This window comes from Ornithorhynchus anatinus, chromosome X3 (assembly GCF_004115215.2).
Source record: "Ornithorhynchus anatinus isolate Pmale09 chromosome X3, mOrnAna1.pri.v4, whole genome shotgun sequence".
Lineage (NCBI taxonomy): Eukaryota > Metazoa > Chordata > Mammalia > Monotremata > Ornithorhynchidae > Ornithorhynchus > Ornithorhynchus anatinus.
The window spans coordinates 9,186,620-9,213,327 of NC_041751.1; the positions used below are offsets into that span (position 1 = coordinate 9,186,620).

At 43.2% G+C, this 26,708-nt stretch overlaps 2 protein-coding genes across 2 annotated transcripts; one reads left to right on the plus strand and one right to left on the minus strand.

Annotated features, from left to right (window-relative positions):
• Window positions 1–541: 541 nt before the first annotated feature.
• Window positions 542–16,940, minus strand: ATPSCKMT (ATP synthase c subunit lysine N-methyltransferase). The gene is made up of 5 exons (XM_029053641.2): window positions 16,498–16,940; window positions 10,908–11,206; window positions 9,789–9,926; window positions 8,244–8,294; window positions 542–2,300 (listed from the first exon to the last, which is right to left on the minus strand). Exons 1-5 carry the CDS (start codon window positions 16,514–16,516, stop codon window positions 2,031–2,033), a joined length of 777 nt encoding a protein of 258 aa, XP_028909474.1. The 5' UTR covers window positions 16,517–16,940; the 3' UTR covers window positions 542–2,030.
• CCT5 (chaperonin containing TCP1 subunit 5) lies at window positions 16,939–26,440 on the plus strand. The gene is made up of 11 exons (XM_001515149.6): window positions 16,939–17,043; window positions 19,987–20,047; window positions 20,123–20,287; window positions 20,476–20,674; window positions 22,130–22,322; window positions 22,404–22,553; window positions 23,185–23,304; window positions 23,978–24,163; window positions 24,462–24,599; window positions 25,062–25,242; window positions 26,081–26,440. Exons 1-11 carry the CDS (start codon window positions 16,939–16,941, stop codon window positions 26,206–26,208), a joined length of 1,626 nt encoding a protein of 541 aa, XP_001515199.1. The 3' UTR covers window positions 26,209–26,440.
• The last annotated feature ends 268 nt before the right edge of the window (window positions 26,441–26,708 follow it).

A 26,708-nucleotide genomic window follows, 5' to 3' on the forward strand; every position in this document is an offset into this window, starting at 1 on the left:
TGGCTTCATTTCTGACCTGGGCTCTCATTTAGAAAAAATGAATCTCTTTTACCGAAAGTCTGTTACTATAGTACTGCGGCCATCTATCTGGGTTAATGGTGCTTTCGCACATTAATATAGTTCAAAAGAGTTAGAGTAGGAGAGCCAAAATAAAAGGATGTAATTACATACACGTATCTAGAAGGTATAAGATGACAGCAAAAAGATAGGCCTCCAACTCTGTCACTTCTTTGTTTAGGAGTTTTAGTTGGCATCTGTTACTGACACAATATCTAATCTAATTCTGGCTCTTTCCGTTGTAGGAGAAACAAACCTTTGATGAATATCTTCTGTTGCTGTGAGGACTAAATGAGTTGCATCTCAATAACTGAGCTCTTCAGGTAAACCAATAATTGATGAATAACTTTCCTTCCTTAGCAACAAAAAGCTGCTAAAACTGTCATTATAATTTAACTTCAAAAAAGAAATTCCAGGATCACTAGTGTGAGAAGTATTTTTTCCTGGTTACTTCTTATTTGGAAAAAAAAAATCAGCTTTCCGGTCAAGGGAGTAAGTTAATTTAATCACCAAAGTTTTATCATTAAGACATTTTGAAATATATTATGACCAATCAGCCAATTTATATGCTAAACAGGAATCCCCTTGAGGTGTAATGTGCTATTTCATAATAAAAATCGTGACTCCCTATATATATTTTCCTTCGTTTTGCCTTTCCTATGATATTCCTCCATAGGCTCAATGCAGCCTTTAGAGCTATAGGAAAGATAGAAATCTGCTCGCGCTCCAACATTAAGAGAGTAATCAACAATTCTGTATGAGGGTCTTTGTAAATGATGGTCATATCTGCACAAATAAGCATGTTTTTTGAAGACTTTTTTTTTTCCCAGGAGAAAACCCATAACATATACAGTATTAACACAATCCAAATGCCACACCAGCACAGTAGACGAGGTGATGTTCAGACAAGACCATAATTTGCGAAAGCAAATATGACCAGTCCCAATCTGGAACACCCGGAACCCTGTCATCAGTCTGATGGACTGACAGTGTTTCAGACTTTCCTATCCCTCAGTCTTGTAGCATATCTCCTGTGAGCCCCACGTGGGACAACCTGATTCCCCTGGGTCTACCCCAGCACTTAGAACAGTGCTCTGCACATGGTAAGCGCTTAATACCAACATTATTATTACCGCCCTGGGATACAGATTGATTTTTAGACAGGGTGTAGATGGATGAACAGGGCGGGGTGAGGAGAGGGGCAACAGAACCACCAGCACCTGTGAAGCAGGTGAGCTAATTAGGAGGCACGTGGAAGAACACAATCTCACAATGCAAGCACTTTGGCTGCAAACTCAACCTAATCTCAGCCCCGCTGTGTTGAATTGTGACCACAGGTTCAAATGGCAACTCCCCCTAACATTTACCTGGATAGACGTATGTCAATAGTGCCATCGCAGAATCCTTGAAATGTTTTCAACCTACCTTCAGTCTTATCCTAGGCAGACACCGTCATTTACCCTCCAGTAGTCTGAGAAAAGGTGTTGCCAAATCTATTCCTAAATTTAAATGCCTCTTCAAAGGCTTTCAACTGACAACTTTGTCAAACACAATGAAGCTGTCAATAGTGAAACTTGTGTGATTAGAGTTTCTGGAGTTGCAACAGAATAAAATATCCTCAAAGAGAAAATTTAAGTTCACAAACCAACGCATTAAGAAAACACGTATTTCAAGGCACAGAAGTACTGCTGCTTTTTTCTAGATTTCAGTTTTCAAAAGGATACTGTTTTCTCAAATCTCTACCCACAGGTCTATTTCATCATTTTCGCTGTCCATTAATTCCTATTGAGAATCTACAAGGTATATGACAAAATACTTGACATTTGGGAGGACTTAATTTTGGGGTTTAAAAATCTACCTACATCCTTGACCACGTACTCTTTCGTTCTGTGATTTCTGGCTCCATCACTTCGGGATATCTACATGAAGACCAGTTCGTATTTCTGCCTGCTGTCGTCTCGGTAGGTTTCTTGTCAATACAGGGACGTCAACAGCGCCAATCGAAGATCTTCGCATTTAACACTTAAGGAGATGTTTCGGTTGTGTGTCTTTTTTCTTTGACTGAGTATCTCTGGACATCTCTTTCCACTTCCTTGAAATGACTTGGAATCATATGCCCATACAGTATCTATCCCCTCCCCAGTAATGTGATCTGGAGTCCAGTGTGGAAAAGGAAACCGGCACGCAATGACCCTAGTATCTTCCTCGAGTTCTAACTGAAGTTTGTTCTCCAACTGCAGCATCTATGGAACAAGAAGCAGCAGTTATCCGCAGACCTTAAAATAGCAAATTATAAATATGCTCATCTTAAAGCACTTTAAAAATTAGAACACTACATCTTCCACTGGGTTTGGCTAAATCTTATTCAATAACAACTTGTAAGATCAAGAGCACCTTACAATGATTTACCTGTCTTACCATTGGCAATGGGTTTTATTGAATTGATTAATGGATATGTCAAACCTACATCTCATTTGTGCAAAAGCATATTGCTTCGGCTGGAAAAATGCTTTTAGAAAACTAGATAGATAGTATTACACTGCGGAAATTTCTCCCACTTTTAATTAATATCAAATCTGACCTAAGAAAATGAATACTAGTTCATTTTATCTCTATTTGTACAATTGCTGCTATTTATCTTGTAACAGGTTTGTTTTTTTATGATTGCTTTGTTATAAATGCTTTGTTAGTTACTTCATTGACTTACTAAGTGAAAGAAATAATTATTTCTTTTTAGCCACTGTAAACAATTATTTTTTTCAGTTTTCAAGTTTTCCCACTCCACCCTGAAATAGAGCAATGAGAAAGGAAGCAAATTAGTAACAATACCCAACAACACTCACCATGTATTTTCAGAGCTAGTACTGAGTTAATCAAAAATCATTCTACAGAGTTTTGAGGAGAACCCTTTGCTTTATAAGTAGTTGTGGTGAGATGGGTTTACCACTTCATTAAGATCAAAAGTTAACAAAATATTTGCCCAAATGACATATATAAAAATCTTACTGAGAATTTTGATAATTTTGGAATATTTCCAAACTATCATTTTACAGCTAGTAGGATAAATGTCTTGAGCTCCTTTCCTGGAAATAAAATGCCTTAAAATATGCCAAAGAATAGAGTATTTGCTGTTTTTCTAAAATTTCAAGGGCTTCATATGGTAATTTTGCTCATAAAAAAGACAATACCAGGCTTCTTCATCTTACTAATGTTCTTTTCTTTTTTAAGGTCTTTTACATAAAAATAACTGTCTTGTGCTGAGTCAAGATAAATGTGAAAATGAAAGGAACTACTTACATCATAAGAAATTAACTGACTAAATTACACATAAATGTGCAATGAATCTAATTCTTGATATCACACACAAAAAGCAGTGATGTAGTATGTCTGCTTTAGTAGAAGGCAAAATTACACACACGCAATTATGTTTGAAAGTGACACTAACTCATCATAGTCCAATTATACCTTGAAAACTTCAAATAACGTAGGTTGAAGAGCTCAAAAGTCTCAAGATAAATTGGCTCTCCAAAAAGCTATTAATAAGAATAAATGACTCAGTCCCATTGAATGCTTAGATATGTACTTCTACATCAAAGGAGCTGATGGTATTTTTTAAATGATTTCACCCTAGTATTTGCTCTTTCTGAGCTCTAGTTATAAAGTTGAAAAATGTAAGACACTCCTGGGCTAAAATTAGGGCAATATTTTAACTGGTCTTTCCTTGGTAATGAAATTTAGTAACCTATGGGGAAAGAGGTAGGAAAGGTGTATAAATACTACAGGCATTGTGTTTTTGGCAGCCACCTTGGCTTTGAGAAGTTAAATCATCCAGATGAGTGTTTCTCTTCCTGTAAGTGAAATAAATGCATGATTTTCTTGCATGTGGTGCTCTTCGATTTGCCTTCTATAGCCTGGAGGACACGCTTGTGTTTAAATGTTTGCCACTCCTTTTTCTGAGCTGTGTTGATTAGTGCTCCTACTCATCAGATTTATTGTAACAAGGAACCCAAGATGGTGAGTAGGTTAAATAGAGGTGAAGGAGCAGAAAAAAAGAGGAGGAAGAAGCCATGTCTAATGGAAAGAGCACAGGCCTGGGAGTCAGAGGACCTGGGTTCGAATCCCACCTGGGCAAGTCATTAACTTCTCTGAGCCTCAGTTCCCTCATCTGTAAAAGGCGGGATTAAATCCTATTCCCTCCCCCTTAATCTGTGAGCCCCATGTGGCAGAGGGTTTGTGTCTAACTTGATTATCTGGCATCTGGTCCAGTGTTTAGAACACTGCATTATACATAATAAATGCTTAATAAATTCCACAATAAAATCATAATCTTTAGGAAGGCAAGGAGGGAAAAAGAAAAATATGGCAAGGGCATCTGAAAGATGAGTGACTTTTGAAGGTAAGGTAGGCAGCACTATGTTTCTCCTCCTACCTGAGCTGGCAGGGGGTGGAGGGTGGCTTATAGATATTTGGACCCAAACTTCCCAGGGCTTTCACCCTTAGTTAGGATCCTCCTACTCTCCCTGAGGGCAGCAGGCACTATCCACCATCCCCTGCGTAATGAAAAACTGGCAACAGACAGGGATAACTTGGCAACTCATTGGAAACCCCATCAACTTTGCCAAGGAAGTGGTTCACTCATCCTCTGGGATCCATCAACATGCTCACTGGACAGGACCTGTTCAGGAGGATGGGACTCATACACCTCTCTGCTTCTGAGTGGGTCTCTTTCCCCCCACAGCTAAGAGGGGATAAAAGAGCTGACCTCTGGTGCTGGCAAAATCAGAGGGGCCAAACCCTCAGAGAGGGAGAGGTGGTTTGGATATAAGATGAGGAAGTCACACACTGAGTCCAGGAACCTTGGATTATGCTGAAATGGAGCTAGGACTCCTCCACTGCCTGCAAGATGACAGAATGGGAGAGGTGGCAGTTGTAATAATCGTTCTTCCCTCCCTACAGGCAAAGCATCTAGACATGGGGGCCGCTCTCAAGGGCAGTAGCCCACCCCAAACTGGATGTTGCAGCGACGAAGTGCAGGCCCACTAGTTAAAACAGGCAGAAAGTTTCCCCGGAGTGACGGCTTCCCCATAGGTAGAATTTGGGGCCTACTTATGAGCAGAGTGCTGCCTGCCTTAGAATAATTTTTTTCCACTAGAAAAATGCATTCAAAAAATGTGCCTGCTCTGGGCGTAGGTATTCTGAGGTGACACGGAAAAGCATGAGCATCCAGATTCCCCTACAGCCAATATTTCCAAAAGAATGGTCATCCATCCCTTTGGTAACATGAAAATCCTGCCCTTGATCTCTGGTCCTGCCCACTACCAGAAAGCAACATCAGGTGACAAAATTTATCCTCGTGCTTCGGTGGCTATGACAGCTGTGGCCGTCACTGAGTTTGGCAAGAAAGTGGGAAGCCCAACATTGAGCCAAGCAATAGTTGTAGAAAGAGGAAAGAGCTACCGAGTCCCACCTCTGCTTGCCCCATAGAAGCAGTGCCTATGGACTTTTTTAAAAATGGTATTTGTTAAGCACTTACTATGTGCTAGGCACTGTTCTCAGTGCTGGGATAGATACAAGGTTAACCGGTTTGGATACAGCCCACATTCCACATGGGGCTCACGGCCTTAATCCCCGTTTTACAGATGTGGAAACTGAGAAGTGAAGTGCCTTGCCCAAGCAGACAAGTGGTGGAACCGGGAACCCAGGTCCTTCTTACTCCCAGGGCAGTGCTCTATCCAGTAGGCCATGTTGCTTCCCTGTGCAGTCTTGACTAGGCACTTCACCAAGGAAACAGTAGCGACTGCATTCAGCTGCTACTTTATCGTGTTCTTGTTGCTTTGTTCTGCAAACACATCTGTCTGTGTGAGCGCTTGTCCTTCTCCTTTGTGGATATGTTTCTCTTTCCCTCTTTCCCCCTCTCTCCCTTTTTCATCTGTCTTTTTCTCTCTCCCTCTCTCCCCCTCTCTCCCTTTTTCATCTTTTTCTCTCTCCTTCTCTCATCACTTACCTGAACTGTTGGCCTTCTCCCTGGAAGCCCCTCATCCTCTCCTACTTTAAGAACTGGAAAATACCGTCTCTTTATCTACAAGCAAGTTTTGTTAATATCCACTGTCTGTATTTTCTTTGTATCCTAAGTGCAGCGATCCTTCTAGTAAAGGCGACTACTGCCCTCTCCTGGAATTCAACTCATTACTAACAATAAATTGTATCAATTCATATAATTTCTGCTCCATGGGTAAAAATACTTTTTTTAAAAGAGGTACAAGAGTAGAAATAATACCAGAGTTTGAAAATTTCTTATCTTATTAAAACCAACACCTAGTCCCCTTACCTCCTAAAAATGAAAAAGAACATCAGTCAATCCATATTTATTGAGCGCTTACTCTATGCAGAGCACTGTACTAAGCGCTTGGGAGAGGACACTGCAACAGAATTAGCAGACAGATTTCCGGCCCATAACATGTTTAGAGTCTAGAGGGGGAGACAGACTGTAATATGAATAATTTATAACGTATAATTTAAAGATATGTACTTAGGTGCTGAGGGGAAGAGGAGGGGCAAAACTCAAGTGTCCACGGCTCACAGATTGAAGTGCGTAGACGATGCAAGAGGGAGAGCGAAAAGAGGGCTTAATTGGCAAAGGGCCCTTAATAATAATGATGGTATTAAGCGCTTACTATGTGCCAAGCACTGTTCTAAGTACTGGGATAGATACAAGGTTATCAGGTTGTCCCATGTGGGGCTGACAGTCTTGATCCCCATTTTACGGATGAGGTAACTGAGGCACAGAGAAGTTAAGTGACTTGCCCAAAGTCACACAGCTGACAAGTGGCGGGGTGGGGATGAGAACCCATGACCTCTGACTCCCAAGCCCGGGCTCTTTCCACTAAGCCACGCTGCTTCCCCTTGGAGGGGATGTGACCTTAGTCATGCTTTGAAGGTGGAGAGACTGGTGGTCTGGTACATATGGTGGGGGAGGGAGTTCCAGCCTTGGGGAGGACGAGGGAAAGGGGTTGGCGGTGAGACAGAGGAGATCGGGGCACAGTGAGTAACCCGGCGCTAGAGGAGCGGAGTGTGCCGGCTGGGCTGGAGTAGGAGATTAGTGAGGTGAGGTTCGATGGGGCGAGCGGAATGAATGCTTTAAAGACTATCGCATAAGGATGATCTAAATGCTGTGGTGATTTCAAAATTACTGAAAGTACAATTATGTTCTAGGTTGTTGCCAGTTTACTCTCTTCATTGCTGAAATGAAGAGATGGGCATATAAACCAATCTCCACCTTTAACCCCAAAAGTCAAGAGAGGTGAGGATTAATTATGGGAGGTGAGAGAGAGAAGGAAACATCTGAACCAATTAAAAAGATAAACAGCACTGAATATTCAATATAACGTACTTAAATTGTACAGAAAATAAAACGGACGCTCCCAGTCCGTGTACTGAGAACAAAAATGACAATTCTTGGAAAGATTAGTCTGAATGAGTTCAACAAAAAGCTTTCAACAAAAACAAAAAATGTATTTACATAAAAACTTTAAATAACCACACACAACTTCACTACACAGTTAAAGCGATACACATCGATTTTCTAAAACCGAAAAACAGATTCCTCGAGTGGCCTGCAAACCAGCAGTTGTATAAAAAACATCCCATCGTGCTAATCTTTCCAAAGACTGGGAAGGATAATCAGACTACCCACCAATACTTTGCTCCGGTACTTTCACTTCTGAAAGTAGGTAATCAAAGTTCAATATTCTGTTCTTTGGCGGCTCATTCTACAGAGGTAAATTGAAACTAGTCAATGCTCATCCGCCCTGAAAATTATCTTACTGAAAAATCTGAAGAATGATCAATTCCAAGTGAACATTCCATTAACTTTTCCAAGTAATTTAAGCTGCGTGTAAGTGGTCATACCATTCCGATTTTGAACTATATTACAGTTTGGGACCCCATGAAGCAGTACTCCCAACTGGAAATTCGAGTCATGAAGAGATAATTGAGATTTTTATCTGAAGGAGAATTTTAAATGTAACAACATCTTGAACTTTACAAACTTTGCTAGAGCCTGAAGCAAAATCCTGTGTTTTATCGCACATCGACAATGCAAACAATCTGCGACACATCAATAAGCAGTCACGGGGTTTTTTATCAAAATAATCATAAGGACGTGGGGAAAAAGAGAAAACACTTACCATCTGAGGTACCCCAAAAATAACGACGTTCGTATACTGTGAAAAACTAACCTATATGGAAAAAAAAGTTGGGATCCATTTAAATGTGAAAACTGAAAGCTAAGCATACTCTGAATAGATGCAGTGACAAGTACGAGTTGACGGTCTGCATTTATTCTTTTATAATAAAAGCAGAATTTTGCAAGCAATCACAAGCACTTTCTACCTCTGCCACTCCAGAATTATCTTAATTCACTTTCGACTGTTGAAACTTTTTTCAGTTCTGTGCTCCATCCCTCTTCCTTTTATCATAAATATTAAACCAGTCTTCAAGATGAAAAAAGTAAGTAATTCTTTAGCGAACACTAAACCCGGAAAACTTCCCATTTTATTTGAAAAAAGAGAGATTGCAGGGCAGGTATTTGTTTACTACAACACTGCAGAAGCAGAGCCATGAAATGCTGATTCGTGGAAATCCCAGTTATTGATGCATTAAATGAATTTTGGAAAGTGAAACACTAATATTGTTAAACCTGAAAAATCTTACGTAAGAAAAGCTAACATTCCAGGTACTCCATGGAAAGTAGCCTACACCTGGCGGAGTTTTAAATGCTCATAAAATACAAAGCACAAGGAGGACTGTTACTGCATATTTAATACAGTCACTGCTTTTAAAAAAAAGCCACACATAAAGCAGAACTGATTGACAAGGGTATAACCTAAGTGATAATCAATAAGAACTCCCACTGAGATCTAACTGTCAGGCTACTGCATGATACGCATTAATCGGCACTACATTTATGATGTCTGCGAATCCATCCACTTGAGAAACAGGACAGACTCGCAAACGTGACTGTTATATTGTTATACTGCACCCTTAGTACAGTGCTCTGCACAGAGTAAGCGCTCAAAAAGTACGGCTGACTGACTGGCCGCTCCTCCCCTTTCCAATGCTCTGTAGGTTGACCCATCTGCCTCTCTCCACCCCCAATCCGGTCCATCCTGGGCGACCCATGGGGGGACGAGCAGAGGTCGCGTGGGTGGCCGCTGGGGCAAGAATGCAGCGGCAAGCAATGGAGGTGCAGTCACTGTATGGCAGTGGCTACTAGGAGGACGCAGCCCCTGCCTCGTCCTCCTGAGGTCCCCCAGATCGCCGGGGGCACGCGCTTGGATGGGGTGAAGTCGGTGAACAGCCTAATCTCAGGGGTGCAGAGAGGAGAAGGCCCGGGGCCACAGTCCAACCAGGAAGGGCAAACAGAGCAGAAAGAGAAGACAAAATGGCAGGCAAATTGAATATCTTGCCAATTCATCTTATTATTACTATTAATTCATCTAAATTGTCCTCCTGCGTCCTCTTCTCCTCCTCCTTCACCCCCTTCTTTACTTTTTTCCCCCTTTTAATCCTCCTTCCTCCTTCCTCTTCCCCCTTGCCCTCCCCTTCAAAGCCCCACCCCCAAGTTCACCCCCACCATCAGAAGTTGGCACCCGAGCACAACCTGTGCTCTTCTTAACCACAACTTGCACTTTTTAAAGACTGATCTCCAGAGACAGGGTCAGTGTACGTACCTTCCACAGATCTGAAATGTAAAATTTGGCAGTGTGGTGTACACCTTCTCTCCAAGCTCGGTATCTAGAGTACCACACTAGCCACGGGTTTAACTCGTAACCGACGGCTCTGAATCCTTCTTTTGCAGCTGCTATCACCTACAGAAACATAAAAGCATTCGCTCAAACCCGAGAAGAAAATCAGCATGACATGAGAGTTAAAAGACAAGACCGTGTCCTAGTCCGGCCAAAATTTGGTCCAAAATCAAATTCTTTTATAGCAGGCTTCTTATTGCCTATCACACTTCACCATATCCAAGAACTGCCCAGAGTTTGTCCAACTGACCAATTGAGATTGCCGTTGCAGAGCTTCTACTGTGGCACCTGGTTTGGGAGTCATATCTGGCTCTTCCTGAAACTAAATGCCTCTCTCCAGTTGGAAAGTGGATGGGGCATTTAAATCAGCGCTCAGAACAGTACTTGGCACATAGTAAACACTTAACCAATACCATCATCATTATTATTATTAAAATCACCATCCAGAGCTTCAGCTAAGTGGGGTCCATCACCGGACACCCCACAGTGGGTAATCTGTGGCCGAGCACAGCGTGGCCACCACAGTCTACATTGTGGTGCAAAGCCACTGGGTTCCATCCGATCCATTGCTGCCGGGGTGAGAGGGCGGGGGAGGCTGCGACCGGTAGTCTGCCCAGGGCCCACGGCCAGGTGGGACAGTCAGTGGCCAGGTTGGGGCAACCTCCAAGAGGCCTGGTACCCGTGGTAATGGATGGGGCCAGACCCTCACCCCTAGGACTGCTCACCTTGCACTATTCAGACCGGGGGGGAATCCTTTGTCCCTTCCACCCGAGGGGAGGGCCGTGCGGAGAAGTCTCCCACCTACCACGGGGGTTTCCACAAACCTTCCGAGTCAGAAGGGAAGGAGGAAGGGGAGGAAGGGGGAAAAGGTGAGGGATGGAAGGAAAGAGAAAGGGAGGGCAAGAGGAAGGGAGAGAAGGAGGAAGGGAGGGAGGCCGTGGCCATGACCAGGAGCACGTTCCTCCCCAGAAACAGTCATCACCCTGACTCCCAGTATAATAGCATTTTGCATAGGTATGTCAAACACTTAAGAATGAAACTCACAATACGCCCATCACCACTGCCAATGTCTACCAGGGATCCACTTCTCCGCTGTAACATTTTCAGAACATTTTCGATCTGGGTTGAAGTCGCCGGTACAAAAGGCAAGCAAATCTTTCGGAGGGCTGGGGTTACAAATGGAGTTGCAACTGCATACAGAGCCACCAGTGTCCCTCCAACAACCCCAGGGATCAAGAGACCCCAATTTCTTTTCTCGAAATGGTTAGCATCAGAACTGGCAAACGCATCGTCTTTTGCGTCTTTTCCTTCCTGAAGCTCTTTCCTCTTCATCGTACAGGCATCTAGAAAGGGACAAACAATCTATCACATCACTGAAATGATAGAATGCTTTTCTACTCATACATAGGGCAGGGATTTGGGGAAGATCGTGGAACCAAGAGGAAGAAACGGGAAGCAGAAGTTGGCACCGTGGGTAACAACTGCAGCAAATGAAGCTTCTCAATAAGCACGGTGTGAAGGATTGTCAGTCTCACACTGGTTTTAGCAGACACACATACACATACATAAAATCTCACCATCCGTGATCTCATCCAACTTGAAGGACAGCAAACTGTGAATGAACTATGATGAATAAAAATGAAATATAATCTACTTTAAAATCTAAGGGCACAAATAAGAGCCATAAATCCTATTGAAAATATTCAAGTGACTCAGAGGAAATTATATTATATTAATGGATTCCAGAATATTTTCTTTCTAGCATATTGTTTTTGTATGACCATAGGCATCTAAGGGAACTGCGCACTGAATAAATGCAAAATGGAAGGCAGTCTATTCTTATCTGGATTGGAGTAGATTTATGGGTACAGTAATCTAGTAACACAAGTACAGATTTTGAGTATGAATCCCATACATTTATTGATGAGAACATAGCCACATAACCATATAATTATCCAACCATCAGTGTTATCAGTTTTATCTTTTAACACAGATCCCTGGGGACAGGGAAAGTCCTCAGCCAGAGGGCTGATTTCTATTATAGAGCTCATGAATACAACTTAGAGAAAATTGGGAACACAAGTCATGTGATTATTTAAAAAAATACCACAAATCCTGCCACTAAGCAAAGATTAAATTTGTCATCTGGGCTATAACATTATCTCGGGCACCGAATGAACAAGCGTTTTAGCAGGCGAGATAATGCAAGCATTTTTTCCTAACAAATGATGCTTATGTAAATACAGTAATAAGAATTCATAGTTCCCCTTTATTCAACATATTCTTTAAAACAACACCAAGTTTCCGGTGTAATAATCTTTCTGAAAAAAATTAAGCAAAGGAATTGAGTTATTGGCCTCTTAGTGTTATCCTCATTCAATGAATGTACCTCTTATGAAGAGTGTCAGAAGAAAAATCCTGGATATGTAAATCATTTCACACATTCAAAAAGTACGATATTTAGTACAAAGGGAAAAGTTTGGGAGAAGTCCATCATTTTTCATGTTACAACTGGGCAGACTCATTCTACGGGAGCAGGCTGCCTCAATAATTCACAAAAAAAATCCCCAGCTTTAACATTATATTTGAAGTCAACTCCATATTAGTCATTTGACTCCATGGAAGTCATCACGTGAGACATTCAGCTGCATTCTGGAAGACTCCGTTTTGAAATTCCCGTACTTGGGGACAGCCAGTTGGTCAGAAGACACCATGGCAATAAAAGGCATTGAGGAACTCATTTTATTCACACGCTTCTTGAACTTTGTAGAAAAAACTTTAATCCAATAGCAGCTTGAAGCAGAAGACCTGTTCTTTTTCAGAGCAGTACTTCAGCACCATCCAGTAGCTGTGACCCGGTTATCACTGAGTTCCATTAAGCACCGGTAGAATTCGTTAGACGGGGAAACAGCATGGCCTACCGGAGAAGCCACGGGCCTGGAGCCACTGCCCGATTCTGCCACTTGCCTGCTGTGTGACCAAGGGCAAGTCACTGAACGTCTCTGTGCCTGTCTCCTCAACTGCAGTACCTGTTCTCTGCAAAATGAGAATTCAATCCCTGTTCTCCCTCCTCGACTGTGAGCCCCATGCGGGGCGGGGACTGTATCCGGCCTGATTAACTTGTATCTACCCCAGCGCTTCGAACCGTGCTTGACAAACACTACACAGATATCATGAAAAAAAATACTCTTTTGCTCCCCTTCTCCCCAACACCTAAATCTTATCTCCTCCTAAGTGCGCCTATCCACGAACTCTTCTTGGTGGAGGTTGTTTGGAGGTGGCCTTTTGAGCTCCCTTACAGCCCAGAGCATATGTTAAAAAATGAAACGTTAAATATTTTGACTGCATTGTAAGCACTTTAGAGGAAAGTACCATAAAAGCACTGATTCGTAATTGAATTAGTTATTTGCCCCCATTCCCTGATGAAATATTGTTCTCTATAGAATGGGCCAACGTGGAGAAGTCTTACACAGGTCAGCAAAGAAGTCAGATCCGGAGTTCACTAAATTCTGACTCCCAGGCCCCGCTATCCACCTGACTGCACAGCTTCTCAGCCGGGAGACAGCTGGATACACTTACCCTTATGTAAATAACAATATAAGACATCTCATAATAGATACTTTTAGTTGATAAACCAGAACAGCTCCTTCAGGGGACATGAGCGCAGCTGCCGTGCAAAGGCACCAGGAGTGTGTGCTAAAAATCCTGATGATCTTCCTCTTTAGACACAGGTTTGTGTTTGCAGCAATTAGTTTTCCATGCTAGTTTGGTTGCTCTTAATATTTCTCCAGGATAGCCATAAATTAATGGTCAGACAATATTTTATTTAACAGGTAACGGTACTTTTTACAGAGATGCTTAATTAGAATTAGAACCCATTAAGGTGTACTTTTTTAGTCCTCAGTAGCACCGTTTCACACCCGAAAACCTGGCTTCGGTTATTTTTAAAAATGGTGTTCCTGCTTCATGATCCTTAATACTACTTGCTTAAAGCTGTCGATTCTAAATTAAACCCTAATTATCTTCTAGAACACTCAGGGATTTTCCTCACTTTATAATTTAAGGAAAGCCATCATTAGCTTTTAACAACCTTGGCGAACTCCAGTAATCGAGATACTTTTATCAATCTGGGAACCCGAAATAGTCTATTTGGTAAAAATTGGAAGAACCGAATATCTTGCACAAAAGGAAAAGTCAACTTTCAATGAACTTGACTAAAGACTCATTCATTCATTCAATGGTATTTATTGAGCGCTTACTATGTACAGAGCACTGTACTCAGCGCTTGGAATATATAATTCGGCAACAGATAGAGACGATCCCTACCCAATGAGGGGCTTATGCTGGGAACTCAAGATGGAAGAGGCAGCTGACCAGTTTTATGTGCTGAGGGAAGAGAAGGGAAAGGGGGAAGGAAGGCAGGACAAAAAGAAAACATCACTGAATCGAAAAATTTCAGCCTGGCCTAAGCTGCATCCTGAGACTGTGAAAACTACTAAGGCCCCAGAACTTTTAAAACTTGTTAGACTGGAAGCTCCTCTGGGGCAGCAAACACGTCTTGTGCTTTTGTTGTATTTTCCCATTTGTTTAGATGCAGTGCAATACATTCAGTAATAATGTTGGTATTTGTTAATGTTGGGGTAGATACAGGGTCATCAGGTTGTCCCACGTGAAGCTCCCAGTCTTCATCCCCATTTTACAGATGAGGTAACCGAGGCACAGAGAAGTGAAGTGACTTGCCCACAGTCACACAGCTGACAAGTGGCCGAGCCGGAATTCAAACCCATGCCCTCTGACTCTTTCCACTGAGCCACGCTGCTTCTCTAGGGATGGCACATTACTCTTAAGTGGTCCGAGGACACCTTTCTAGATTGCAAAATGGTCATAGAGGTTTCTGCAGAGTTGTAATCCTCTCTAGTCGGGGGCCACTGTTGCCTTGAACTGGACTGAATTTGTGTTGAACTTCCCCAGCTTGCCTTCTTCTCTTTCGACGACTGATGAAATGGGAGGTGGAGGGGCTTTCTAGATCTGCACCAAACATCCCAAAATACCATGAGACCTCAACTGAGCAGGTTCCAATCCATACGCAATATTTTAGTATTTTAAAAGTAAGGAGGCACAAGGCATACTCACCTAACCAGCTAGCTATACTTTTCTATTCTAAAACTGTTCAAAGACTATAAAAACCCAGTATTGTCCCAGCTACCTCCCGAGCCATCCAGCATACTGGGGAATTGAGAAAGAGCTGGGACCAGTCCTGGAGGAAGCAGATGGAAGCACATTCATAATAATTACGGTACTTGTTAAGCGCTTACAATGTGCCAAGCACTGTTCTAAGCACAACACTAGTTCCACCTCCTCGGCCCCCTTAAGACACCGGGCTTGGGAGTCAAAGGCTGTGGGTTCTAATCCCCGCTCTGCCACTTGTCAGCTGTGTGACTGTGGGCAAGTCACTTCACTTCTCTGGGCCTCAGTTCCCTCATCTGTAAAATGGGGATGAAGACTGGGAGCCTCACGTGGGACAACCTGATGACCCTGGATCTCCCCCAGCGCTTAGAACAGTGCTCTGCACATAATAATCGCTTAACAAATACCAACATTATTATTAAAATTGGAAAATGGGGATGAAGACTGAGCCCCACGTGGGACAGCCTGATGACCCTGGATCTCCCCCAGCGCTTAGAGCAGTGCTCTGCACAGAGTAAAGTCTTAACCAATACCAACATTACTGTGGAAAGAGCACGGGCTTTGGAGTCAGAGGTCATGGGTTCGAATCCCAGCTCGGCCCCTTGTCAGCTGGGTGACTTTGGGCAAGTCACTTCACTTCTCTGGGCCTCAGTTCCCTCATCTGTAAAATGGGGATTAAGACCGTGAGCCCCACGAGGGACACCCTGATGACCCTGTGTCTCCCCTGCGCTTAGAACAGTGCTCGGCACATAGGAAGCGCTCAAATACCAACATTATTAAAATTGGAAAATGAGGATGAGGACTGGGAGCTTCACGTGGGGCAACCTGATGACCCTGGATCTCCCCCGGCGTTTAGAGCAGTGTTCTCCACATAGTAAGCACTTAACATATACCAACATTATTATTAAAATTGGAAAATGGGGATGAAGACTGGGAGCTCCACGTGGGGCAACCTGATGACTGTATATATTTTCGTTACCCTATTTATTTTGTTAACGAATTGTACATCGCCTCGATTCTATTTAGTTGCCATTGTTTTTAGGAGATGTTCTTCCCCTTGACTCTATTTATTGCCATTGTTCTCGTCTGTCCGTCTCCCCCGATTAGACTGTAAGCCCGTCAAACGGCAGGGACTGTCTCTATCTGTTGCCGACTTGTTCATCCCAAGCAACATTATTATTAAAATTGGAAAATGGGGATGAAGACTGGGAGCTCCACGTGGGGCAACCTGATGACCCTGGATCTCCCCCAGCGCTTAGAGCAGTGCTCTGCCCATAGGAAGCGCTTAACAAATACCATCGTCGTCATTTTATTTTGATTATTACGATGATTATCGATTTCCCGAGGCCGGGCGGAGGAATGGGGGCGCAGGACCCCGCTGTCCCTCCCCAGGCCTAGCCGGTCCCGCTTAATAGCAGAAACCGCTACAACGCGCTTGCAGGCTCACCTCCTCCTCCTCCAAACATCGCGAGATCTCCTCCAAGCCGGCTCAACCGGGTCACGCCATTTCCCCAACGGGGGAGTCTTGCGGGGGGCAAAATCCCCTTCGAACTCCTAAACCCTTTCTCCTCTCACTAAATCCACACCATTCGTACCTTTTGGTCTCTCTTAAAGAAATATTTTTAAAACCCTGGCTTTTTCACCACCTTTTTCGCTCGCCGAACACCCCCATAACTACTCCCCCCCCCGTTTTTGCAAATGGAAGGGTCTAGCGACGGCCCTTTCCAGAAGGTAGAGCTCGGCGCGAAACTAGTCTCACATCGGAAAATTAAGTTCCGGCGGGGCCGCTCTGCGCCTGCGCGCCCCGCTCGGAGGGCGTGCTGTCGCGAGAGCACCGCCCCCGTGCAGTTCGACCCAGCCCGTTGCCGGGAGCCGGTCTTGCGGCAGCATGTCGTCCGTGGGGACTCTGGCCTTTGATGAATATGGCCGTCCTTTTCTCATCATCAAAGATCAGGACCGCAAGTCCCGACTTATGGGACTCGAGGCCCTTAAGGTAGTCTCCGGAGCCGAAAAACGGGAGGCTTGGGGGGGGGGGGGGCGGGTGGAGGGAAAGGGGGAAAGAGGAGGTGGTGTGCGCCTGCGCAGATGGGGGGGAAGAAAGTGGAGGTGTGCGCCTGCGCAGATGAGGGGACGAGAAACGTGGTGTGCGCCTGCGCGGATGGGGGCGGGAGAAAGTGGAGGTGATGTGCAGAGAGAAAGAGAAAGCGGTGTGCGCCTGCGCTAATGGGGGGGGGGGGGAGAGGAGATATGCGCCTGCGCAGATGGGGGGATGAGAAAGCGGAGGTGGTGTGCGCCTGCGTAAATCGGGAGGGGGAGAAAGAGGAGGTGGTGTGCGCTTGCGCAGATGAGAGAGAGGTGGTGGTGGTGTGCGCCTGCGCAGATGGGGGGGAGAAAGAGGAGGTGGTGTGCGCCTGCGCGTGGGGTGAGCTTGGTCCTGCCATGTGCGCTCAAGAAAGGTCGAGAAGCCTTAATTTGTTTTACAGGTGGGGTATCTGAAGCGCAGAAAAGTTAAGTGGCTTGCCCCAGGTCACTTGGTAGACAAGCGGTGGAATGGGGGTTAGAATCCAGGTCCTTAGGACTCTCAAGCCCGGGCACCTTCCATCCTGCCGCTTCTTGCCATCCTGGCCGACCTGTCAGCTAGAAACTTTTTAATTTTAATATCGATTAAAACCCCCATGAGAGGACTGAAACTACGACATGTTGGCGGCTTTTACTCACTTGGAAAAACGACGGGTCCCGTTTTCGAGGAGTTTTGGTCTAGGGGAGCATGTAGAAAAAGCTTAATGCCCCGTGTCAAATCAAAGAGCTCAACAATCGGTCGTGCCTGTTGATCTGTAGGGCAAGTCTTGTGTCCTCATTACGTTTGTTAGGATTCCTAGTGCTGCTTCAGACCCATCTCATTTGGGAAACCTAAATAAAAGTTCCAAAAAATGTGTCGAGGTCCATAGTTCGTGAGACAGGGTCCTCGTTAGAAGGACTCTGTCATGAAATGGTCTTATCGTCGAGCATTTGAGGGATTTATCCCATTTTAAGGATCTATCCCAGTGTGTGCGCAGTTGTAATAATAATGTTGGTATTTGTTAAGCGCTTACTATGTGCCGAGCACTGTTCAAAGCGCTGGGGTAGACACAAGGGAATCAGGTTGTCCCACGTGGGGCTCACAGTCTTCATCCCCATTTTACAGACGAGGTAACCGAGGCACCGAGAAGGTAAGTGACTTGCCCAAAGTCACACAGCTGACAAACGGCCGAGCCGGGATTTGAACCCATGACCTCGGACCCCAAAGCCCGTGCTCTTTCCACTGAGCCACGCTGCTTCTGTGTATGTGGGCACACACAGTTGTGTGTATGGTTCAGTAAGTTGGCTAAAGCCAATACTTCCTCTGGCTCTCCAGTCCATGGCTACCTTCTGGGTCCCGGAGGTTCGCCAGAGCAGCTGCGCAAATTGTCATCCTCATACTCGGGGCATCAGGATAAAGAGAGAGAAGAATTAGTCCAGTGTTGGTGCCTCGACTCAGTTTTTGATTGCTAGGGTAGCAGTAAAGGAACGTGCTGCGTGTCCGTATTATTCTGGCCCTATGAAAACAGGTCTAGTCTGCACTGAGAAGCTCACTGGAAAGAGCCTGGGCTTTGGAGTCAGAGGTCATGGGTTCGAACCCCGGCTCGGCCACTTGTCAGCCGTGAGACTGTGGGCAAGTCACTTCACTTCTCGGTGCCTCGGTGACCTCATCTGTAAAATGGGGGTGAAGACTGTGAGCCCCACGTGGGACAACCTGATTCCCCCGTGTCTACCCCAGCGCTTAGAACAGTGCTTGGCACATAGTAAGCGCTTAAATACCAATATTATTATTATTATCACTGTGCCTTAGGCTGAAGGGGGACACTTTGGTCGGTAAAACTATGTTAATGTAGAAAAGCAGCGTGGCCTAGTGGAGAGTAATAATAAACGATGGTATTTGTTAAGCGCTTACTATATGCCAAGCACTGTTGGTATTTGTTAAGCGCTGACTCTGTGCAGAACACTCTTCTGAGCTCTGGGAGAGATACAGGGTCATCAGGTTGTCCCATGTGAGGCTCACAGTTAATCCCCATTTTACAGATGAGGGTACTGGGGCACAGAGAAGTGAAGTGACTTGCCCATAGTCACACAGCTAAGTGGCAGACGCGGGATTCAAACCCATGGCCTCTGACTCCCAAGCCCAGGCTCTTTCCACTGAGCCGTGCTGCTTCTCTAAGCTCTGTTCTAAGCGCGTGTACTTTGCAAGCGCTTAGTACAGTGCTCTGCACATAGTAAGCGCTCTATAAATACGATTGAATGAATGATTGAGCACAGGTTTGGGCTTCAGAAGGGCCTGGGTTCTAATCTTGGCCCCGCTACTTAACTGCTATCTGTCCCTGGGTGACTCACTTACCTTCTTTGTGGGTCAGGAACTCTGTCCAACCCAATTGTCTTGTATCGACCTCAGCACTTAGTAGAGTGCCTGGCACGTAGCAAGCACTTAAGAAAATACGCACAAAAAGCCTTCTGGGAAAAAAGCGCACACCCAAATTAACCTAGAATTGAATTAGATTTTTGATATTCAGCTGCACATAGTGGACTGAGAAAGGATAGCATAAAAATATTGATTGTTGTCCAGTTCTTTCAGCTTAGTGGCCAGAACCCAGGCTTGGGAGTCAGAGGACATGGGTTCTAATCCCGGCCCTGCCACCTGTCTGCTGTTTTACCTTGGGCAAGTCACTTCTCTCTGCCTCAGTGACCTCACCTGTAAAGGGGGGATTAAGACTGTGAGCCCCAAGAGGGACAACCTGACTACCTTGTATCTATCCCAGAGCTTAGAGCAGTGCTCAGCACATAGTAAGCACTAAACAAATACCATAGTTATTATTTTATAGAGTGGTAGATTACAACAATTTAATTTTTCTTTTTTTTTATTTAGTCTCACATAATGGCAGCAAAGGCAGTAGCAAATACAATGAGAACATCACTTGGCCCCAATGGTAAGTGCGAATGCTTTTTTTAAAAAAATAAATTTTATTTACTAAGTCCAAGGCCTAACCTTCGGTTTTTCTCAGGTTTGGATAAAATGATGGTGGATAAAGATGGCGATGTGACCGTGACCAACGACGGAGCCACCATTTTAAGTATGATGGATGTGGATCATCAGATTGCTAAACTGATGGTGGAACTCTCCAAATCACAGGATGATGAAATCGGGGATGGAACTACAGGAGTAGTCGGTAAGAAAATCGTTTCCTCGTTTGAACTATTTTGCCTTATGAATAATAGTGGCCACATTTGATTGCAGCTATTTGACTAAAGTATTGATTTCCCCTTGACTCTTCAATCAGGTGTGTTTCACCTCACGTTACTTTATTGACTATCATAAGGAGGAGAGAATTGATCTCTTCATTTGTTTTATTTCTAGTTCTGGCCGGGGCTTTGCTAGAAGAAGCGGAGCAGTTATTAGATCGCGGCATTCACCCCATCAGAATCGCAGATGGTTATGAACAGGCTGCCCGCATTGCCATTGAACACCTGGACCAGATCAGTGACAGTTTTCCCGTTGACATCAACAACACGGAGCCACTCATTCAGACGGCCAAAACCACCCTTGGTTCCAAAGTGTAAGTTTCTAGTAAAAATTGGCTTATGTGACCTCTCTTTTCCCCCGCACACGGATGAAGGTAAAAGGTTTTGGTTCTCAGTTGAGTTGTTGGAATGATTTTTACTCATCAGTCATACTTGTTGAGCTCTTACTGTGGGCAGAGCATTATACTAAAGCGGGTGGGAGAGTACAGTTAACACAGTAAACAAAAAATCATTTTTTCAAATGTAGCAAACAAAATAATACAGTGAAAGTGGCCCCTGTGATCATTATGCTCGGTAATGTTGCCGTTCCTCTCTCCCACCCCCAAATGGGTAAATTGATATATTAAACCTGAGGAAGATCTGAATACGTAGCTCTGTAGCAAATGTTGGATCAAGGACTCCCCAGACAGTTCCAAAGCCCAAATACTCAAGGGTTCCCAAATCCACATACAGTGGAAACATTGTCCTTCTGTTTTAAAGCAAGACAGTGTCTAGTATCTTCATTACTTCTTTTTCCAAAATAATTGAAATTGTTCCTTCGTGAAATGTTTGGCTAGCCATGTGTGTTGCTGGGCCAGTCATTTAAAATATTTTCTAATCAGTTCCAACTGTTCTCAAAGCACTTGGTTGCATGCCAATTGATTATTATTCATTCATTCAGTAGTATTTATTGAGCACTTACTATGTGCAGAGCACTGTACTAAGCGCTTGGAATATACAATTCGGCCACAGATAGAGACAATCCCAGCCCAATGACGGGCTCACAGTCTAATCGGGGGAGACAGACGGACAAAAACAAGACAACATAATCCCGATAAATAAAATCAAGGGGATGTACACCTCATTAACAAAATAAATAGGGTAATAAAAATATATATAGTTATTAGCAGGGCCCCAGCCTGTTCTGGAGTTCACATGGCTCAGAATCAGAGTATATGGAGCCCAAGGGGTTTACCTGAAAAATAAAGCAAATGCAGAGGAGGGACATTGAGGAAAAGGTGAAAGAAGATTTCTGGAAATTATTTAGGCTTTAAAAATGGAAATAGAGAATAGGGAAATTGATTGTCTTATGTGCAAAAGAATAAGAGGCTTGGGAGAAGCCTCTGCAGATCATTAATTCTTGATCTCTTTTTGTTTTCCATGCCCTGCTTGTTATCATAAATCTCTGATGTCTTTTTGAAATCACTCAATGGTATTTATTGAACACTTTCTGTGTGCAGAGTACTGTACTAAGCGCTTAAGAGAATACACTACTACATATGTGTTTCCTGCCCACACAAGCTTACGTTCTAGAGGAAGAGACAAACATTATTATAAATAAATAATTTATGGATGTCTACCTGAGGGCAGTAAATATAAAAAACAGATGAAACCCAGGCCATAGCTATTACATAAATAGCAAGAATGTTACTAGAACAAGAGAAAACCCAAGATTTAACTGCTCTGTTAAATCTCAAAGGTCATCTCACGGTGTTGTCATTTTTTCTTAGAATCAACAGCTGTCATCGACAAATGGCAGAAATTGCAGTGAATGCTGTTCTGACGGTAGCAGATTTAGAGCGCAGAGATGTTGATTTTGAACTCATCAAAGTAGAAGGTAAAGTGGGAGGCCGCCTTGAGGACACTCAACTTATCAAGGGAGTGATTGTGGATAAGGATTTTAGCCATCCGCAGATGCCTAAAGTAAGTGGGTTTCTTTTGATGGTTAGAATTCCTCATCCAGCTTTTGTACAACTGAATAAAACTCTCTATTCTAAATTTTAGGAAGTGAAAAATGCTAAAATTGCAATCCTCACGTGCCCGTTTGAGCCACCTAAACCTAAAACAAAGCATAAGCTCGACGTAACATCTGTGGAAGATTACAAAGCCTTACAGAAATATGAGAAAGAGAAGTTTGAAGAGATGATTAAGCAGGTGAGTCTTTTTGTATCAAGTATATTTGGAAGGAACACTCAAGCGAGAGCCTAAGTGGCGAATCACTCAGAGTACTTGGAAAGAGAACGGGCCTGGGAGTCAGAGAACTTGAGTTCTAATCCCAGATCCGCCACTAACCGGCTATGTGATCTTGGGCAAGTCACTTAACTTATCTGTGCCTCTGTTTCTTTGTCAGTAAAATGGAAATGAAGTACCAGTTTTCCCTCCTACTTAGACTGTGTCCAGCCTAAGTGCAATGCTGGGCACCTTGTGAGTGCTTAACCACAGATATTATTGGTATTAGACTGTGAGTCCCATGTGGGACAGGGACTGGTTCAATCTGATTGCCTTGTATCGCCCCAGCATTTAGTACAGTGCTTCTGGCCCATAATAAACATCTATCAAATGCCACAATTATCAGTAGTGGTATGTATTTAGTTGTCTTTTGAATTTGAAGAAGACATTACTGACATTGGCTGAAAAGCCAATATTGTAGAACTCGTTTCAATTAAAGTCACCCATAGCAGAATGTTTATTTTACGAGTAAGATAAAATATAACGCTCTTGTAGATTGGTATCGGTTTCACTTTTATTTGTATTTTGTAGTAATGAAAGAATTATGTGTTTTCAGATAAAAGATACTGGTGCTAACCTAGCGATTTGCCAGTGGGGCTTTGATGATGAAGCAAATCATTTACTCCTTCAGAATGAATTGCCTGCAGTTCGTTGGGTAGGAGGACCTGAAATTGAAGTAAGAATATTTCTGAAAGTTTGCTGATTTCTTCCAGAGACCTTCTAGGGAATGGTTGAATTGTCTGCAAGACATTTTTACTTACTTGCAGTTGTTAAAACTGTACTGTGATCCTTGACATACTAAAAAAAAAAGTGCCTGGCAGGAATGAAAGTATTGATAGGTGGGAATTAAGAATATTTATCTATTTATTTATATTAATGTCTATCTCCCCCACTAGACTGTGCTCGTTGTGGGCAAGAATGTTGTTATATTGTACTCTCCCAAGCATTTAGTACAGTGTTTTGCACAAAGTAAGCGTTCAATGAATACAGGTAAATGAATGAAACTACGTAGATCTGTCCATCGATGGTATTTATTGAGTGCTTATTGTGTCCAGAGCTCTGTATTAAGCACTTGTGAGACTACGATACAACAGAATTGGTAGGCTTGCTTCCTACCCGCAAGGGGGTTAGGATCTAGAAGGGAAGACAGGCATTAATGTAAATAAATTTATAAATAAGGTTCATATCCAAGTGCATTAGATGAAGGGAAAGGGAATCAGGAAAAAGAGGGCTTAATTGGGGGAGGCCTCTTGGAAGAGATGTGACCTTAAGATGTTGCCGGACACCCTTTATCAGGTTATTTTGAAGGATGGCTTTATTAAAACGTTCTTCTCCTTTGTCCTCATCAGTTGATCGCCATTGCAACTGGAGGACGCATTGTTCCACGGTTCTCAGAACTTACAGCTGAAAAACTGGGTTTTGCTGGCATTGTTAAGGAGATCTCATTTGGGACCACAAAAGATAAAATGCTTGTTATTGAGCAGTGCAAAAACTCCAGAGCAGTGACCATCTTCATAAGAGGAGGAAATAAGATGGTAAGTGCTCTCACAAGTGGATTGCTTGCTATTTTGAAAGGATAGAACAAGAGTCTTCCCAAGAAGTCAAACGTGCTGTTAGGTAAAATTAACTAGAGCCAAAGAATCACATGCATATTTCATGTGCCTTTTCCTCATATGGGTGAATGTATAAAACATAAAATGTGGGTGTGTGTATATATGTGTATGTATATACACACACGCAGCCTTTGAGCCAGAGGGACAGAACTTAAATTACTTTTGAATAATGTTATGATGAAATCAGTGTGAGCTCATACTTGGTTTTTTATACTTGAAGATCATTGAGGAAGCAAAACGATCCCTCCATGACGCACTGTGTGTGATCCGGAACCTAGTTCGCGATAATCGCATTGTGTACGGAGGGGGCGCCGCAGAGATATCCTGTGCTTTGGCCGTTGGTGAAGAGGCGGATAAGGTATGTTTCTTGAGGGACGGTCCTTCGCTTCTCAGTTAAGTTAGAAAATCAAATGCAGGGAAAACCCGGTGATATGACAGTCCCAGCTACCTGTAGAGAGATGACATCTGCGTGTGTGTGAACTGCTGTTTTCTATTATCCAGAGTACTTATTCTGTCTACACCTTAAGGTATTTTATATAAAGTACTACTAGACTTAGAATAGCTCTCGGTTACCGACCAAGCTTCTTCACTACACATCTGATCAGGAAGACTGGGCTTCCCAGAGTGGAACAGGAAACTGATGAGAAAGGAGGATCCATACAATTGAAATTGTGTCAGGGTCCATTTTCTAATGTGTCATAAAGGCTTGGTTTTCAAGGTCTCAATTGTCTTTGTTTTTATTATCTGGATAACCCCCGACCGTTGTCGCAAACAGAGTGTGTTGTGGTAACGTGCAGCGGGATTTTTTTGTTATTTGTAGTGTCCCTCTTTGGAGCAGTATGCTATGAGAGCATTTGCTGACGCATTAGAAGTCATCCCTATGGCCCTCTCCGAAAACAGTGGTATGAACCCCATCCAGACAATGACTGAAGTTCGGGCTAGACAAGTGAAAGAGAAGAACCCTGCTCTTGGGATTGACTGCTTACACAAGGGAACCAATGGTAAACAACTCCAGCCCATTCATTGTCAATCAAACCCCTTAACACAGTATTCTAATTTAAGGGTACATGGTACCCTCTCATCTCCTCAAGACGCTATCTCCTTGAAGGGGTCATTTATTTCACCTACTTCACGATTCAGAAACTCTTCTGTGACATTTTGTGGGGAAGGAAGTATTGCGATTGTGTCATTTGGTTAATTAGGACTACGTTGCGTAATCTGAGCAATCAGCTGGAAGGGTGTTCTTTAATTTCTTTAAAAAACTTCCGTTACAATCAGACTGTGGTGGGTTTTTGGTTTTGTTTTCTTTGGGCCACCTTTACTTTTAAATGCCAAAGCAGTTTGAAGGAGGAACAGTGGAAGTTTGGGAAACTAGCTAGTAGGGAGAAGTGGCCTAAAGTTCTTAAATTTTAAGCACTCTGAAAGGGGATTTCCCAGAAAAATCTCATCTGCTTTATAAGTACCTCACTGGTGATGAATTTTCTGGCAGAGTACATGTATTTATTGGAACCGAACTATAATCGATCCATAGCTTTTGTCTTGATTTCTGGTGTGTTCGGTGACCTATAGATTAGAGCAAATGGATGGATGTTTGTTGCAAATGCCAGAATGATTTTACCTACATGGAACTAGAAGAGACCACCTTCACCTAATCGGCAGTAGTAGATTAGTTGTTTGGGGCTTCAAGGCATCATTTGGAATTTAGTTCTGGGCTGGTATTTAATCGTGCAGAATTTAATTTTGAGCTGCTTCCGTGAGAATCAAAGTGATTCTTAAATAGTAAACTTATTTTAGTGACCGTCTCGGCGTTATTCAGATCACGTGTATTTTGAATTGCAGACATGAAGCACCAACACGTCATTGAAACCTTGATTGGCAAAAAGCAACAGATTTCTCTTGCCACGCAAATGGTTAGAATGATTCTGAAGATCGATGATATCCGTAAGCCAGGAGAATCCGAAGAATGAAGTAACCTGGAATAAAAACGTTGTAGTGAAGCCACATCCGTGAATAATTAGAAGGATGCCTGTGTTAAATCTACAGCTATTTATTTCTTTTTTTTTTCCATTTTTACAGCACCTATAACCTCCAGGTGATAAAAGACAATAAAATCACTCTTTAGTTATCATTGTTTCACTTATTCACATCATTGAAGAAATACGAAGTGTTGTTATATTAAAGGGATTTCTTTGAAGTGTACATATCTTTTCCTCTGTAGTCAATCTTGCTGCAGCAACAGATTACCATCTGCTTTTGACCTATTTCTGGAGCACCTTATCATTGGCAACAGTATTCCAATTAAGATAACCATTTTAGCTTCCTAAAATATAGCATATCATCTTCTTCCTGTTCACCGCAAAGTACATTTACTCTTCGGACCCTGTACCATGTAAGGATGATTTGAGAATGCCCATGAGGAGGGGTCATTCTTTCAAAGGGCAAGAGACTGTATTGATAATGTACTTCT